Genomic DNA, 17,832 nt, shown 5'->3' with positions numbered 1-17,832 from the left:
ATGGAAAATCGGGCCCTGACAGGATTTCAGTGGAAGCATGGAAGGCACTGGGAGAAGAGGGAATTGACCTGCTGTGGGACCTGTTCATGAAAGTTTGCCAACAGGAAAATAAACCCCGAGGAATGGAGGGAGAGTACTCTTGTCCCCAACGGAGGAGGTGAGAGAAGATGCACCTTGGACAATGTTGTATGCAGATGACATCTTGCTGTGTGCAGATTCAAGAGAAGAAGCGGGAACTAAACTGGAAAGATGGAGAAAAGTACTGGAAGAGAGAGGTATGAGACTGAGCAGAAGTAAGACAGAGTATATGTGTTGCACAGTGGGCAGCGGCCAGGTGCTATCTTTGGGTTACAGCAGATGATGGAAAGGGTATCGAGAGAAACAAAGGGAGCTACATCTGGCATTTATTGATCTGGAGAAAGCATACGATAGAGTGCCAAGGCAAGAAGTCTGGAGGTGTCTGAGAGAGAAGAAGGTTCCGGAGAAATATGTCAGGTTGGTGCGGGAGATGTACAGAAATGTGAAGACAAGTGTTCGGACCTGTCTGGGACAGACAGAAAGTTTTCAAGTAACAGTTGGCTTGCATCAAGGGTCAGCATTAAGTCCCATTTCTGTTTAATTTAACATTGTGATGGAGGTGGTGATGGAGGAGGTGAGAGAAGATGCGCCTTGGACAATGTTGTATGCAGATGACATCTTGCTGTGTGCAGATTCAAGAGAAGAAGCAGGAACTAAACTGGAAAGATGGAGAAAAGTACTGGAAGAGAGAGGCATGAGACTGAGCAGAAGTAAGACAGAGTATATGTGTTGCACAGTGGGCAGCGGCCAGGAGACAGATCTGGAGCTGGAAGGAAATGTCATCAGGAAGGTGAATGACTTTAGATATTTAGGTTCAACAGTGGAAGAAGATGGAGGAGCTGAGAAGGAAGTGGGATGCAGGATACAAGCAGGTTGAAGGAAGTGGGATGCAGGATACAAGCGGGTTGAAGGAACTGGAGGGAGATGGCTGGAGTGTTATGCGATAAGAGGGTGCCGATCAATCTGAAAGGCAAAATCTATAGGACAGTAGTGAGGCCAGCTATGACGTATGCTATAGAAACTGTGGTCCTGAGGAAAAATAACTTCAGCAGGATGGACGTAGCAGAGATGAGAATGCTTAGGTGGATGTGCAGTGTGACCAGAAAGGATCGTCTGAGAAATGACTATGTAAGGGGAACAGTGAAGATACAGGAGGCAAGGTTGAGATGGTTTGGTCATGTGATGAGGAGGGAGGACGAATATGTGGGAAGAAGGGTCATGCAGATGGATGTGCAAGGAAGGAGGAAGTGTGGGTGGCCAAAGAAGAGATGGAGGGAGCTGGTAGAAGAGGACTTGAGGATGAAGAACTTAGATGTGATGACAGCTCAAGACAGGAGGATGTGGAGGGGACTCATCATCAACAGTGACCCCACTTAAGTGGGAGAAGCTGCAGAAGAAGAAGAGAATTCTGCTGGTGAAGAAAAGTTTCACATCCATAAGATAATTACTTTTGTGAAGAAGTTTAATCATCCTGTAGACAATTTGATGTTTGGTGAAAATGGCATACTGTGCAAGTTCCAACTCATCTGGCCCATGAAATCTAATGTAATCCAAGTGCTCATCATGACAAATCGTCATTGATCTACTGTCCAAAATATGATAATCTACACTGGCATGGAATTTGATAGATTCCAGGGTGGACTAATGACAGAAATTTATGTTTTGGCTGATTTATATTTATATTTGGTTAGTATAGGGAATGATGACATGATGGACCACCAATTGCAAGGAGGATGAGACAAGGAAACTCTATACAAAAGTAATTATCTTATGGATGTGAAACTTTTCTTCACCAGCAGAATTCTCTTCTTTTTAAATTACCTTTCTTGTTGATAGAAGACCCATTAAAGCCATTAGCAAGAAAGGTTGACCTGATGTAATTTATTTCCTTAGACAGCAGCACTTTGGTAGAGCACAGAGTGTGAACTTGGATGTACCAGTCTTCACGGTGCCAGATTTTTGACACAGATAATGATATGAAAAAGAATGAATTTAAAACCCTGGGTTTTCTGTCTAATGAAGAAGTGAAGGCTACTATCTGGTTGACAAAGAAGAAGGAAATCTAAAAAAGGCAATTTGATTATCTTAACTTAAGAATATTCATGATGAAATACATTTCTGTAAGGGAACCGTTAGAAAAAGCAAGGGTAGCATTCACATATATGTATCATATGGACAATATAGGAGAGATGCTGTCCTGTAAACATTATTTGAACAGTACTCTCAATTTGCTGCTAAAGCTTATCTTGATACTAAAGTAGCCAGAGTGAATGACAAAGTCAAAGGGGGGAGGGGGGGGGGAGAACAATATCTACAGGAAAGTTTTGCTAGAGGAAGTCCAGTATTTCATTTAGGAGAACATTAGTGATGTCCAATGTTTCATATTGGACTACGAAAAAAACATCACAGACCATTCTTATGGAACAGATAAGTGGATGACATCTTTGCAGTTTGGCAGGGTTTCTTTAAATAACTTCAAGATTTCATCACAAAGATCAACAGAATCTGCCACAAACCCAGTTCACTTTTCAGGTAAGATAAGACAATCAAATTACCTGTTCAGAACTCTTCCTTCTTCATTGCCAGATGGTAGCCTTTACTTTTCCATTTTTAGAAAGAAAACTAATACCAGATATTACATTGATGCTATTTCACCATCATTATCCTTGTCAAAAATCCAGCATCATAAAGACTTGGGTACAAGGAGCTCACTCTCTGTGCTCTATTGAAGTGCTACTGTCTAGGGAAATACATTATATTAGGTTCATCTTCCTTGATAATGGCTTTTAAAGATTCTTATGTCAACAAATTCATTAATAATTATAGGGTTTCTATGTCATCAGCCTCCCAAGAGGTGGTCCATCATCCCTTATGTTAAAGGTGTCTCTGAAGGAATAGCCACACTGCTTAGATCATTTTGTGTACAGATGCCCTTTTGTCTTATTAACAAGATTTCTGGTTTTTTTAGGCTCTGCAAAAGATAAATAAACTTCTGCCTTTAGCCCAACTTCGAGTCTATCAAATTCCATACCAAACTGGATTAACATATTTTCACAAAACTGGTAGATCACCATTATATGTTGTGATGAACATTGATTACATTAGATTCCAAGAGCTGGAACAGTTGGGACTTGCAAAACATACTATCTCCACCAAACATTGAATCCTCTGGGGAAAGATAAACGTTCTTAACAAAAGTAAATATCTTATGGAATGTTTATACAAAGAAGTAGAAAGTTTTTTCACTTTCTACTTCTACAAAGTAGAACTACTTTGATTTACCATTGATAATAAATTATATTCTTGTTTAATCCTTTTCCAAGTGCAAGCAAATAAAGTTTACACATGAAATATTTTCATGACTAGGCTGCAAGTATACAGAAGCAGTTGACTTCACACCAATTGCCTCAGTATCCCATAAAGCAAAACACATCTCCTTTCAAATGTGGGCATTGCTATCCATTACGGATAGGGTCACTATCCAGAGAGGTTTCTTCCCTTACTGAGATCTCATCAGAGGTGTGCCAAACCAAGGAAGATACCAAGATTAAATTAATGCAGTAGTAATATATTTCCCATATACAAGTAAAAAAGTGTATCACCTTATTATTAAAATACTCTGGATCAGAGATTGCAGTATTTTGGTTACAAAGTAAGCCAACAAGAAATTATATGCCTGTTTATTCCTTTACCCAAATGCAAATAAACAAAATTTGCACATGAATAACTACTTGTAAAGAAATTCTGAAACCTTGCTTCACTACTATCTGAATCTGAAAAGAAATGATAAACTGAAATTATCATTATGGGAAATAATACTTCTCTACACATTTTCAGGTAAGTTTTTATTTTTAATTAATTAATACTCTGGACTTCAATGTATTTTAGACCATGTCACTCTATATGATGTAAATGTAGCTTGCATTTTCATTGTTGAGTTTTCCAGTTTCTCTTCTATTGTTTAATTTGAAAGTCATACTGAAGATGCCTTTGATACTAGGGTGAAAATTCTGTGTTAAATATGCAAGTATTAAATCCACAGTGAGTTGTTTTCTCTAATTATAAATGCGGTTGAGAAATAGGTGAGAACTAGATTTTTCTCTCTTAGAACAGTGTGTGACAGGTGATATGTGGCCTCTTGTAGTAGTAATAATTAGAGATGTTTGTTCAAATCTAATTTGAACGAGTTTCTTCTTTTCTGAACATCTAATATATAATACTAATGTATAATAGGTTGAACAACCTGTCGTGTATAAGATTATTTATGAATGCAATATCTCATTCAGTTAAAAGCATTAGCATGCAATACCATTCAATATCACAGATCAATACATATTCACAACATTATGTAAATCTAAATGTTTCAGAAATTTTTATACATATTAATTTTTAAAAATATGTATTATGGTGTGACTATGAGGACAATGTAATTATGTTGTTAACTGCTAATTGTATGTGTTCTGGATGATTTTCCAGAGAACACATATTGTGTCGGATATTCTGAAGGGTAAAAGCTTTCAGGAGGAAAACCTTGCCTTATGAGACTAGCTAAATCACCTTCAGCAAAATCCATTTTTGAAGAGTAAATATTAAGTTGTTCTTATATATGCACTCAGGAGGTGCTATATTATGGAGATAAAGAAATAATTTTTTCCCCCACAATGGAATTCAAACCAACAGCCAATTTATGAGTTCCACTGTAGACATGGATATCTGGCAAAAAAATCTTTAGATGGAAAATGATTTTCTTTCCCTGCGTGAGATCAGTGCCCTACTAAGGCATGATGTAGTTTAAAAAGCTGTACTTTTGGTCTCTGAAGTCACGTTTTCTGATTACCTGTCAGCTTACCTATAGTACTAAATGGCTTATGGTGGTATCAACATTTTATGAGTGGGACTAACATATGTGTTTTTTTTTTCTTTCCATCAAGATCTCCCACAAAGCAATAGGAGTTAAATATTCCAAAATGAAGCAACATTGGGTAAAATATGATTTTATTCACCTGGTAATAGATTAATAGTCTCCTTAGTGGAAGCATGAAATGGCTTGAAAGAATTTCATGTTTGGTCTTTGGTGCATGATTTATGCATTACTAAAACCCATAGCCTATCCACGGTACAGCAGGTTTGCAACGTTTTGTGCATAGGATGCGCATGGAACAAAGAGTGATCATTATACAATTCTAGTGACCTACTGCAAAACTGAGCGAAGTTCTCTGAGGACAGTCAGCTGTTTGGAACCTAGATTTTATAGTATACTGCATTTGTCTGTCTGAAAAAAAGTGAATTATTCTCTGTAAAAAAAAATTTTTTTTTCACCAGTTCATCATCATGCCTACCAAGGATTTAGGCCTAGCATGTCCTGTTCTGGCCTTAGAAGTCATCGTTGAATCTTTTAAGAGGACCTCCTGGTTTTCTTTTTCCTAATGGCTTGTACTTTAAGGTTTGTTTTGGTAATCTTTCTGTTTTCATTCTTTAAACATGCTCCATTCGTTTTTGTTTATATTTTTTAATTTTTTCTATTACCGATTCCTGGTTTAATTCTTTCATAATTTCTTCATTTCTTTTGTGATCAAACAGAGTATACTTTGCAGTTTTTCTCATAAACTTCATTTCAGCTGTTATTAATCTTTGTTTTATTGTCCAGATTTCACTTCCATACAATATGACTGGTAGGGCTGATGTATTGTATACTTTTAGCTGGTTTGTTTTTGAACTAGGTTTGGTTTAAATATAGAGTTAATTACACCTGTTATTTTTAAATATTCTGCAATTTTTAGGTTTATATCTTTTTCATATGTAATCATACAACCTAGGTAGTTAAATGAATTCACCTGTTCTAAAATCTTGTTATCTATTACTATTTTAGTTCTTACTGGATCTTGTCCTTTAAAGGCCATTGTTTTTTTTTTATTTTTCTATTAATATTATCATTCCATAATCTTTGGCTATCTAATTTAGATTTAAAATAGCTTTCTGTAAGTTATCTTCAGAATTTGTAATTATTATTTGGCCATTGGCAAAAAGAAATGTTTAAGTAGGAGAAAGTTTAATACCTTGATGGAAATTTTTATTTTTCTATTTTATTATTATTTCATTTAGATAAATATTAAAAAGAGTTGCTGAGAGGGGGCATCCCTGTCGGACTCCTTGGTTTATCTCTCTCGTATATGATAGCTTATGATTTAATCTTATTTGTATTTGATTATTTTCATATATACTTATGATAGCTTTTAGGATATTATTTGGTATTTGGTGAAAAAAATTTTTTTTACAAAAAGGAAATTTAAACAACTTGTTTCAGTGATTTTTAATGATATATTTATAAACAGAAACTGAAATAATTCTTTTTTTTTTTTTTTTTTTCATTCAAAAGAATTATTCAAAATCTCTGTTTGATTAGTGCTTGCATTCAAGAATCAGATGATTCAATACAATTAGAAGAAACAGGAAAATAAATAATTATATTTTACCTTTTCTAGCAAAATTTCCTGCAGCTAGAGCTCCTGATATTTGTAAGTTTTCATCAGGGGATCGAATCCAAGTCATTGTCTCTTTATATACACGTCCTTTACCGCCTTGATATAGATATTCCATACTTGCATCTAAATAACAATACAGATGCCTTTGAAATATTAAAAACTTAAATGCATCAAATGAAATATTTTACAAATCAATGAGTAGAGCACTTTATATTAGTGTAGTAAGCGATTATCTCGACTGATCCAACATACAGCCAGATATAAATTCTCATGCTTCCCTATATATTTCTAGTAGTGTATGTGCAAAAAATAATGTACACTGTTTTTTGTCATTCAAAACTGAAAAAAATACCCAATTAAGTATAACAGTAGGCCTGAGATTACTGCTATTAAATATCTGTTGTGAACTATAAAGAGCATAAAAATTCAGTTGGTAATATTATCTTAAATTATGCAAACCCCCCCCCCCCCCCCCCGGCCTAAACATTATAAGCTTTGTTTCTTTGCTTAGCTGCTCACAAAAACCTCAGAATCATAATACATTTTTCAGTTATCAGAAAAATTCGAATCAATACATTTTTATATATGTTCCCTTTATAACAGAACTGCACTAAAGTGTCTACAAAGTAAACATACTTTTTGATTGGAATTATAAATCTTAGTGCCTACTTTTTATATATATATACACACACACACAAACACACAAGGGTGGTCTGAAAAGTCATCAGCCTAACAATGAAGAAAAGAATTTATAATTTCAAAATTATTTTTATTTTTCACTCTCGGGAGACCCTGTAACCCCTAGAGAGCGCGTCCCCTGGGTGGCGGATAGGGGAGCCCACCATGTGTGTGTGTGTGTGTGTATGTGCGCATGCGTGTATGGTGGGATGGTCTGAATATACTGAATAAGGACTCGTGGACCAACAGAGCCATAAGGGGCAATCATCTTGATTGTAAGGGAAGCAGCACTCCCATGGACCCCTAGCTGGGTCTATCCTCTCCTTCTACTACTTTTAGGAAGATCCACTTATTTTAATCTTTCCTATAAGGCCTTATCAGCCAACTCTTCTTATTTTATGACCCATATGCTATTAGAGTACTCGAGGGCCATGGGGTCTTTTCATTTCTGGCCTTACAACTATGCCCTCTCTATAAACCTTACTATAATTCTTCTATAATCTGCTCTTTTCCCCCTTCAATATACCCTATTCCTCCTATGGGTTTAAATTCGGAAGAAGGCTAGTTCAGAAACCTTAAGGTAGCAGCCCTACCACTGAACTATTCCATCATCAGGCTAGTCCCCAGACATGGAGAACATAATTCTACTAGTAAGCTGACAGAAAAAGATAATCGGATTGAATCTATACGAAACGACCCATGAATGGAAAAGGTAAAACAAAAATGGAAACGACAAAATATAATACACATAGCAAACTGGAATGTAAGAGGAATGGCATATAAAGAAATAGAATTAGAACAATTTTTAAATGAAAGAAATTTTAAAATAGCAGTAATCATTGAAATAAAAAAGAAATTAAAAGGAACCATGAGAACCAAAAATTTTAATGTAATATATAGTGGAGTTGACAGAGACCAAAGAGCACAAGCAGGAGTCATGATTTGGATTCATAACTCCCTTTCAAAACAGTTGAAACATTATAAATTATGGAATGAAAGAATAATAGAAGCTAGAATAAAAATAGATACAGGCTATTTAACAATAATTGGTTTATATGCCCCAGAAGAGGGAAGAGAATAAGATAATATTGATTTTTATAATCAGCTACAAAATATATATAATAAAATAAATAAAAATGATTACGTAATTTTAGCAGGAGACTTAAATGCAAGAATTGGAAACACGAAAGGTAATAATAATATAGGAATACATGGAGAACATACTCTAAACAGGAATGGTAAAAAATTGATTGACTTTGTAGTTTATAATAACCTAAAAATAATGAATTCCTTCTATAAACATAAAGACATACATAAATATACTTGGGCAGCAAGAGGATGGAAATCAATATTAGATTACTTTATATTAAATGAAAAGACATCAAAATTTTCACTAGATGTTAGAGTTCACAGAGGATATGAAATAAGCAGGGACCTCTTCCTTGTTAAAATAAAATTAAGATTACCATCTAAATGGCTACAAGTAACAAGAACAGAAAGAAAAATTGAAACATTTATTTATAAAACTAGACTATTGAATGACACAAATGTACAATGGCTATATGAACAAAGAATTAACCAATATCTAGACAAAATAAAACAAAATGAAGAAATAGAAAGGCTTAATATAAAAATGATACTAAATGCAGCAGCAAATGAAAGCTTAGGAAAGACCAAAAAATTCAATAAAAGGAAAAAACTGAAGATCTGGGATGATACAATCAAAGAAATAATCAAAAAGAAAAACGAAGCCTATCACAAATGGTTAAGCAGTAAAAGATTAGAAGATGAAATAGAATCTAAAAGAATAAGAGCCATAGCTAAAAGAGAAGTCAGAAAAAGACATAGAGAATCATGGAACAAATTCGTTTCTAATTTAGAACATGATTTATATAAAATAAGACACAATGTATATAAAATTTTGAAACACTTAAATGCAGATACCAAAGAACACATAAAATTAAACACTGAATTGAAATTAGAAGAATTTCTAAATTGCAACACAGAATTGTGGACAGACAAATATTTTAAAAAAGACAACTGGCAAACAATTAACGAAAATGAAAAGGAAATAACTAAAGAAGAATTAGAAATCAGCTTGAAAGAAACAAGAAACGGAAAATCACCTGGAGAAGATAAACTATGTTCAGAACTACATAAATATGCAGGAACTAGATTCAAAGAAAGACTCTTATTATTTTTAAATAAAATTTATTCAACTGGTATCCTGCCAATAGAATGGAAAAAAGCAATTGTGATTCCTATCTTTAAAAAAGTAATAGAGATGACCTTAAAAACTATAGAGGTATCAATATACTAAATTCCTGTTACAAAATATATAGCAGAATCTTAAATAGCAAACTAATGAAATATTCCGAAAACTTTATTTTAGAAGTACAGAATGGATTTAGAAAAGGACAATCATGTATAGACCCAGCCTTTTGCCTAAAATTAATAATAGAGAAAAGAAGAGAATACAATTTAGAAACACATATTGCATTTATTGACTTTGAAAAAGCATTTGACAAAGTTAAAAGAAACATATTATTTAACATATTAAAAGAAAGACAAATACCAAATAATATCCTAAAAGCTATCACAAATATATATGAAAATAATCAAATACAAATAAGATTAAATCACGAGCTATCATATACGAGAGAGAGAGAGATAAATCAAGGGGTCCGACAGGGATGTCCCCTAGGTAGACCTGGAATATCAAGGTTTTAAGTGAACTTACATACCTCTACTATCGTATTGCCGAAGTGGTGTACTCCTATATTTATTGTTAATTACTAATTTAATAAGCCGAAAGGCTATTTTACCGGCGAAATGTTAATAGAAAGGGGGATGGTAAATCTCTTTATGTTTTTATAGCCGGGTACGAAACTCGGATCGAAATCCATAGAGTTTCATGCCGAAAAAACTATCGGCGAGTCCAAGTGTAAATGATCACTTGGGTAGTACAACACCAGGGCAACTCCATGCAAAAGTGGAGCAAGCTCCGTCACTAACTTTAATATTCTCTCATAATGTAAAACCCAGCTCCTAAGAGATGTATATATATTGTTTTACATTATGAGAATCTTTATATTATTACAATATATATACATCTCTTAGGAGCTGGGTTTTACATTATGAGAGAATATTAAAGTTAGTGATGGAACATGCTCCACCTTTGCATGGAGTTGCCCTGGTGTTGTACTACTCAAGTGATCATTTACACTTGGGCTCGCCAATAGTTTTTTCGGCATGAAACTCTATGGATTTCGATCCGGGTTTTGTACCCGGCTATAAAAACATAAAGAGATTTACCATTCCCCCTTTCTATTAACATGTTCGCCAGTAAAATAGCCTTACGGCTTATTAAATTAGTAATTAACAATAAATATAGGAGTACACCACTTCGGCAATTCGATAGTAGAGGTATGTAAGTTCACTTAAAACCTTGATATTCCAGGTCTACCTACTCACTGATGAGACCTCAAAAAAGGTTGAAACCAGAGATGTCCCCTCTCAGCAACTCTTTTTAATATCTACTTAAATGAAATAATAATAAAATAGAATAAAAATTTACATCAAGGAATTAACCTTTCTCCTACAGTAAACTTAAACACTCTCCTCTTTGCCGACGACCAAATAATAAATACAAATTCTGAAGATAAACTACAGAAAGCTGTTTTAGATCTAAATGAGATATCCAAAGATTATGGTATGATAATATCAACAGAAAAATCAAAAACTATGGCCTTTAAAGGACAAGATCCAGCAAGAACTAAAATAGTAATAGATAACAAGACCTTAGAACAAGTGAATTCATTTAACTACCTAGGATTTACGATCACATATGAAAATGAAAAAGATATAAACGTAACAATTGCAAAATATTTAAAAATAACAGGTGTAATTAACTCTATATTTAAACCAAACCAGACTAAAAGTATACAATACATTAGCCCTACCAGTCTTAATGTATGGAAGCGAAATCTGGACAATAAAACAAAAAGACAAACAAAGATTAACAACAGCAGAAATGAAGTTTATGAGAAAAACTGCAAAGTATACCCTATTTGATCACAAAAGAAATGAAGAAATTATGAAAGAATTAAACCAAGAACCAGTAATAGAAAAAAATTAAAAAAATATAAACATAAACGGATGGAACATGTTCAAAGAATGAAAACAGAAAGATTACCAAAACCAGCCTTAAAGTACAAGCCATTAGGAAAAAGAAAACCAGGACGTCCTCTTAAAGATTCAACGATGGCTTCTAAGGCCAGAACAGGACATGCTAGGCCTAAATCCTTGATATGCATGATGATGATTTTTATTTTTCATCATAATCTTCCTTAAGACTAATACATTTATTCCAGCGATGCTTCGGTGCCATTATCCCTTCCCTATAGTGGTTCTCAGTAAGATCTGCAAAATACCCCTCTATACCTGCAATCACCTCTTGATTTGAAGAAAAACGCTGACCAGTAAGAGTTTTAGTTTTGGGAAGAAATAGAAGTCAGAGGGAGCCAAATCTGGGGAAAATAGGGTGAATGTTCCAACAATTCATAGTGCAGATCCCTTAATTTTCCCATTGCCAAAACGCCTTTGTGGGCAGGTGCACTGTCCTAATGAAAATTTTTTCCTTTTGCAAACCAGGTCTTTTCTCATGAATCTTTTCGTCTAGTCTGGTTAAAAGGGGAATAATATTCCCAGGTTATTGTTTTACCCCTTTTCAAGATAATAAAATGACTTTAGCATCTGAAAACACCGATGCCATGATCTTACCTGCTGATGAAACCAACTTTGTCTTCTTTGGTGCTGAACAACTGTCTTCTGTCCAACGTTTTGACTGCTGTTTGGATTCTGGTGTGTAATGGTGAATCCGTCCGTGTGGTTAGCCTAGTGGCTTTGCGATTCGAAACCATATGCCTGGGAAAGGAGTGTCCTAGGTTCAATTCCCATCGACGACGTGAGGGTCTTAAAGATCTTCCTCAGCCATAGACAAGTTAGCTGGTCATGGGCGTGGACAGCAGAGTTTTTCCGCCAGTTTACTGGGGTTTTTCATCCCGCAAAGCAGACAAACCGGCACCATGAACACACGCTTTGACAGACATGGGATACTACCGGGAATAAGGAGCAACCAACCTATTCTGCAGGATTATCCGTTATGGAAGCTATGCGGTAAAATGTGCAGGCCTGTGCGAAAGTGTAACATACAATGACGATGAATGGTGAATCCTAGTCTCATCCATAGTAATAAATTGATGCAAAAAATCAGTTTTATTCTTGTTAAAACGCTCCAAGCACTATTCAGAGATTTTCGTGCAAGTGCGTTTTTGATCTGCTGTGAGCAAGCATGGTACCCATCTTGTGCAAAGCTTTTTCATTTGCAATTCTTCATGCAAAATATATCCTACACATTCTTTAGAAATGCCTAAGCAATTTCACGCACTTTGACTGGCCGGTCATCCAATACCATATTGTGCACTTGATCAATGATTTCTGGTGTTGTTACACTTTTTGGACGTCCTTCACATGGATCATCTTCAAGGGTGGTACGGCTACATTTAAACTCGGCAGCCCATTTCTTAATTGTCGAAAACGAAGAAGAGTGCCCATAAACTTCGAATGAATTTCTTTTGCCATTAAATCTTCTTTTACAAAGAATTTTATAACTGCATGATACTCAATTTTATCCATTTCAAGGGATAATACAGACAACACTTTTGTTTCAGACAGCTATATAAAACACACTACTTGATAGAATGACTTGCAATTTCATATGGATGCTTATGACAGATGTACCAACTTAGAAAAAAAAAATCTTGCCAATAGTATTGCCATCTATGGTCGAGGCCCAGAACTTTTCAGACCACCTTCACGTGCATGTTATGTATGTGTATATATATATATATATATATATATATATATATATATAATATATATATATAAAGCCTCTCCTTGAAACCATTAACAGACAAAGCACTCCCAAATTCTTCCTCATTCCCTTGCTAACTACATTATTATCCGACTTCCAGGGATAACCTCTTGTCCTGTTGTCCTCTAGCCAAGTGCTGAAATATTTCCCCTGCATCAGTCCCATAAAAGTTTTTAAATAACTTAAATGTTTCTATCATATATTTCCTTTTTCACCTATCAACCAACATTTGCAACACAGAAATCCTCAATCTCACAGCTTTCAACTGCCTTCAAATTATTTCTAATATCATTTATGTACAAGTTAAACAACACAGAGCCTTGCAGTACACTACTATTCACGAGCCTTCTCCTGGATTCTGCTCCTCCATACATTACTTTTTTGGTATCAGTTCATCAGACACCCTTGTATCCACTTCACCAGTTCCATATGCATCTCAATTTGATGCAGCTTGCATGACAGAGTTCCATGTGGTATTCTGTCCAACATCTTTGCAAAATCCATTAGTATCATCATATAGCCATTCCCTGAGACAACTAGAAGCGTTACTATTCTGGATTTGGTGACTACTTCACAAGAAGTAGTTGTGAATGAGCTACTGACCCTGCCAGTTGGTGAGAGTGATCATGAAGTACTTGTTTGGGAAGTAGTGAAACAAGAAAAGGTTTCTGACAATGGATATATGTGGAAGTATAAAGCAGGTGATTATAGGAAGCTCCACAGTTAGCTAGCATCAGTAGGTTGAGTAGATGAGCTGAACAGAAACGATGTTGACAGTGCATGGAAATTCACAAGGCAGTTTCTGACACAAGCAATGTATTACTATTATTATTACGGGTGACTACAGGGAGTCCTTAGACTCATCGAGGGAGGCCCTAAACATCATGTCCACACAACTATTCGACATTCTCACAAGTATCTATCATACCTTGCCTTGAACTGTCATAGCACCCACAACAGACTCTGGCAGCTTATTCCACTCATTCACCACTCTAAAAGTAAAGAACCCAGCTCTAACACCCTTGCTAACCACACTCTTTCCCAGCTTCCATAGATGTCCCCCTAGTTCTCCCACCACCAGTCCTGATCTCAAAAATATCCTCTGAATTAATCCTATAGAAACCCTTCAGCAATTTGAATGTCTCAATCATATCTCCCCTTTTGCACCTATCAACCAATTTCTGCAACTCACAAATCTTCAACCTGTTCTCATAAGGTTCATTCTATAAACCTGCCATCATCTTGGTCACTCACCTCTGGATCCTCACCACCTCCTCCCCATCAAGAAGAAACCTAGGTGACCAAATCTGGGCACAGTAGTCGAGATGAGGTCTTATCAAGGCTCAGTACAGAGGAACAATAACTTGCGTGTCTCTGCTCGTCAAAGTATTTTTCAGCAACCAAGTGATTTGATGAGCTGATTTAGCCACTTTTGCAATGTGTCCCCTAAACTTCATCTCCCTATTCACCAACACTCCCAAGTCCCTGGCCTCATCAATCTCCTGGAGTACAGTTCCACCACTGTGGTATCCTGCTGCTAATCTTTTCACCACAAAATGCATAACCTTACATTTTGTCACATTAAATTGACATTCATTCTCCTCAGCCCAGAACTCCAATCTATCCAAGTCGTCCTACAAGATTTTGACATCTTCTGCATTCATTATTGCCCTACCCAACTTTGCATCATCAGCGAACAAATGAACTGTTCCTCTTAGATCCTTCCCTATATCGTTAATGAACAAATTAAACAGCAGTGGTCCAAGAACAGAACCCTGTGGCACACCACTAGTCACAGGCCATCTTTCAGATTCTAGTCCTGAATAAACTACTCTCTGATATCTCTCCATCAACCACCCACCTATCCATCTCACCAATCCTATATCCATTCCCATATGCTGCATTTTACTGATTAGAATTCCATGTGGTATCCTGTCAAAGGCCTTAGCCTGGTCCAGCAATATCACTGTAAAACCATCACCCTTATCCAGTTCAGCCGTCACTGTGTTATAAAACTTTAGCAAGTTACTGAGGCATGCTCTACCCTTCACAAAGCCATGCTGTCCCCCACAGTATCTCATTTTCATCAATCCATCCTTGTATTTTTCCCTTGACTACTTTCTCCAAGACCTTGACAATGACTCCTGATATGCTGATTGGTCGGTAATTTGCAACAGTAGTCTTGGATCCTCCTTTATGCAGTGGAACTATTTTCCCCTCTTTCCACCCCTTCGGGACTAAACCAGACCGGAGACTCAGATTAAACAACATGGTCAAGGGCACTGACACCAAGGGTTAAGAGAGAGTAAACAGAGTGGGAGTGAAATGTAAATTAAAGATGCCAAGAAATTATATTCTTGGTTTAATCCTTTATCCAAGTGTAAGCAAACAAAGTTTGTAGCTGAAGTAACTTCAGGGCTGGGCAACTCGTAGATAGAAGCTAATGGCTTCACATCACTTGCCTTAGTATAACATAATACAAAGCACATATCCTTACAAACATGTATGATGCTATGCATTATACATGTCTGTAAGGATATGTGCTTTGTATATATCCTTACAGACATGTATAATGCATAGCATCATACATGTCTGTAAGGATATCCTTACAGACATGTATGATGCTATGCATTAAGGGAAGGACCATTACCCAGACCAGTTTTGACCTTTATTGAGGTCTCATCAGTGGGAGTCAGACCTAGGGTGATACCAAGGTTGAAGTAATGCAGAAGTCATCTTGGTATCACTTCTGGGTCTGGCTCCCACTGATGAGACCTCAATAAAGGTCAAAACGGGTTTGGGTAGTGACCCTTCCTGTAATGCATAGCATTATACATGCCAGTAAAGATATGTGCTATGTATTATGTTATACTAAGGCAAATGATGTGAAGCCATTAGCTTCTATCTACAAGATGCCCAGCCCTGAAGTTACTTCAGGTGCAAACTTTGTTTGCTTACAGGATAAAGGATTAAACCAAGAATATAATTTCTTGGCATCTTGAATTTACATTTCACTTCCATGATGGTTAGCATGGATGTATAAAGGATCTTGCTTTAGCAATTTACTTGCATTTTATAATAAGGTAGTGAGTGCGTTAGATAAGGGAAAATCATATTTGATAGATTACCACATGGTGGTGTACAAGCTGCAGAGGATGGGAATAAATACTATATATTGGATAGATGGATTGGCCCTCTGAACAATACCAACAAGTTGTGTATGATGGAGTAGTGTCTCAAAAAAAGGAGGGTAACCAGTGGCATGTTCCAGGGTTCTGTTCTTGGGACCTCTGCCCCAAGTTATCTAAGGACTTGGGGATAATGATGGACAGAGAGTTGAAGTTCAGAGGGCATATTACAAAAGATGATAAAATAGTTCAAAGGATTACTTTGGATGTTGACAATCATGCTAACAAGTAAAGATAGAGAAGTTATTATCTCTCTTTGTAGGGTTGTGTTTTGGCCACATCTTGACTACCGTGCACAGATTTGGTCACCTGGGCATCAGAAGGTGATAGAGAGGATTCATAGACATGTGACCAAGCTTGTGACAAGTCTGTAGAATGCTCTTATGAGGATAGGCCAAGGATTTGTGGATTACAAAGTTTATTGATAGGTGGAAAAAAGAGGATACGATAGAAACTTATGAGATATTAAACAGCTTTTATAAAATGCATGCAAAGTAAATTTGTCAATATATGACAAATACTCACAGAACTGAGGCTCATTTATGGAAGTTGTGTAACAGTGCGAATAGTAAAGGGGTACAGACTAGATTTTCTACATGGAGAGTAGTGATTGAGTGGAATGGATTGCTAGAATTAGTTGAGTGTCCTGACAATGAATGGATTTAAGGAGAGGTATGATGGGATTTGCATGTATAAAAGTTAGTGTGGGTCTCCCATGATGAATCTCTGGACTCCATTGAGATACAGTATAGTAATAAGGTAACACACCCTTGCACATGTATATGGGAAATGTAACTTCTGCATTTATTCAACCTTGGTATCCCTTCTCAGTCTGGTTCCAATTGACAAGACCTCAATAAAGGTCAAAACCAGTATGGGTAGCGGCCCTTCCCATAATACCTTTTCAGGCATGTACAATGTCTGAAAAGGATGGGGTGCTTTGCATTATGGGATACTAAGGCAACTGATGTGAATTTATTAACCTTTACATACAAGTAGCCCAGTTGTGATGATACTTCATGTGTAAACCTTGTTTGTTTACACTTGGATAGAAGATTAAACAAGAATATAATTCCCATCAAGTTTAATTTATATTATAACCAAGTGAAAGAAATTTACATATCTAGGTAGTCATTACTTATAATCCTGATAACACAGAAACAGTAAAATAGATAGTTGTTGAAAGTTTTTCACTTGGTTATATTATAAATTACCAAGATACCAAGAAATTATATACATGGTTTAATCCATTATCCAAGTATAAGCAAACAAAGCTTGCACCTGAAGTATCATTCAGGACTGGGACAACTCGTGGCAAAGGTGATCTTCTCATCACTTGCCTTAGTATCCCATAATGCAAAGCACATCTCCTTGCAGACATGTATACTGCTATGAATTAAGGGAGGGGGCCACTGCCCAGACTGGTTTTGACCTTTATTGAGATCTCATCAGTGGGAGCCAGACCCAGAAG

At 36.0% G+C, this 17,832-nt stretch overlaps 1 protein-coding gene across 2 annotated transcripts in view; it reads right to left on the bottom strand.

Annotated features, from left to right (window-relative positions):
- The window catches only part of LOC150096323 (rap1 GTPase-GDP dissociation stimulator 1-like), a 266,122-nt gene that overhangs the window by 123,495 nt on the left and 124,795 nt on the right, over window positions 1-17,832 (bottom strand). For both annotated transcript variants that reach the window (XM_090408894.1, XM_090408895.1), the window contains one exon: window positions 6,552-6,683. In XM_090408894.1, coding sequence (XP_090265020.1) covers window positions 6,552-6,683 — 132 coding nt within the window. The remainder of the gene's footprint in view (window positions 1-6,551; window positions 6,684-17,832) is intronic.

Source organism: Typopeltis vanoorti, chromosome 19 (genome assembly GCF_054136105.1).
Source record: "Typopeltis vanoorti isolate ZY-2024b chromosome 19, IOZ_Tvanoo_1.0, whole genome shotgun sequence".
In the NCBI taxonomy this organism is placed as follows: Eukaryota; Metazoa; Arthropoda; class Arachnida; order Uropygi; family Thelyphonidae; genus Typopeltis; species Typopeltis vanoorti.
This window is presented reverse-complemented; position numbering and strand designations above follow the sequence as displayed.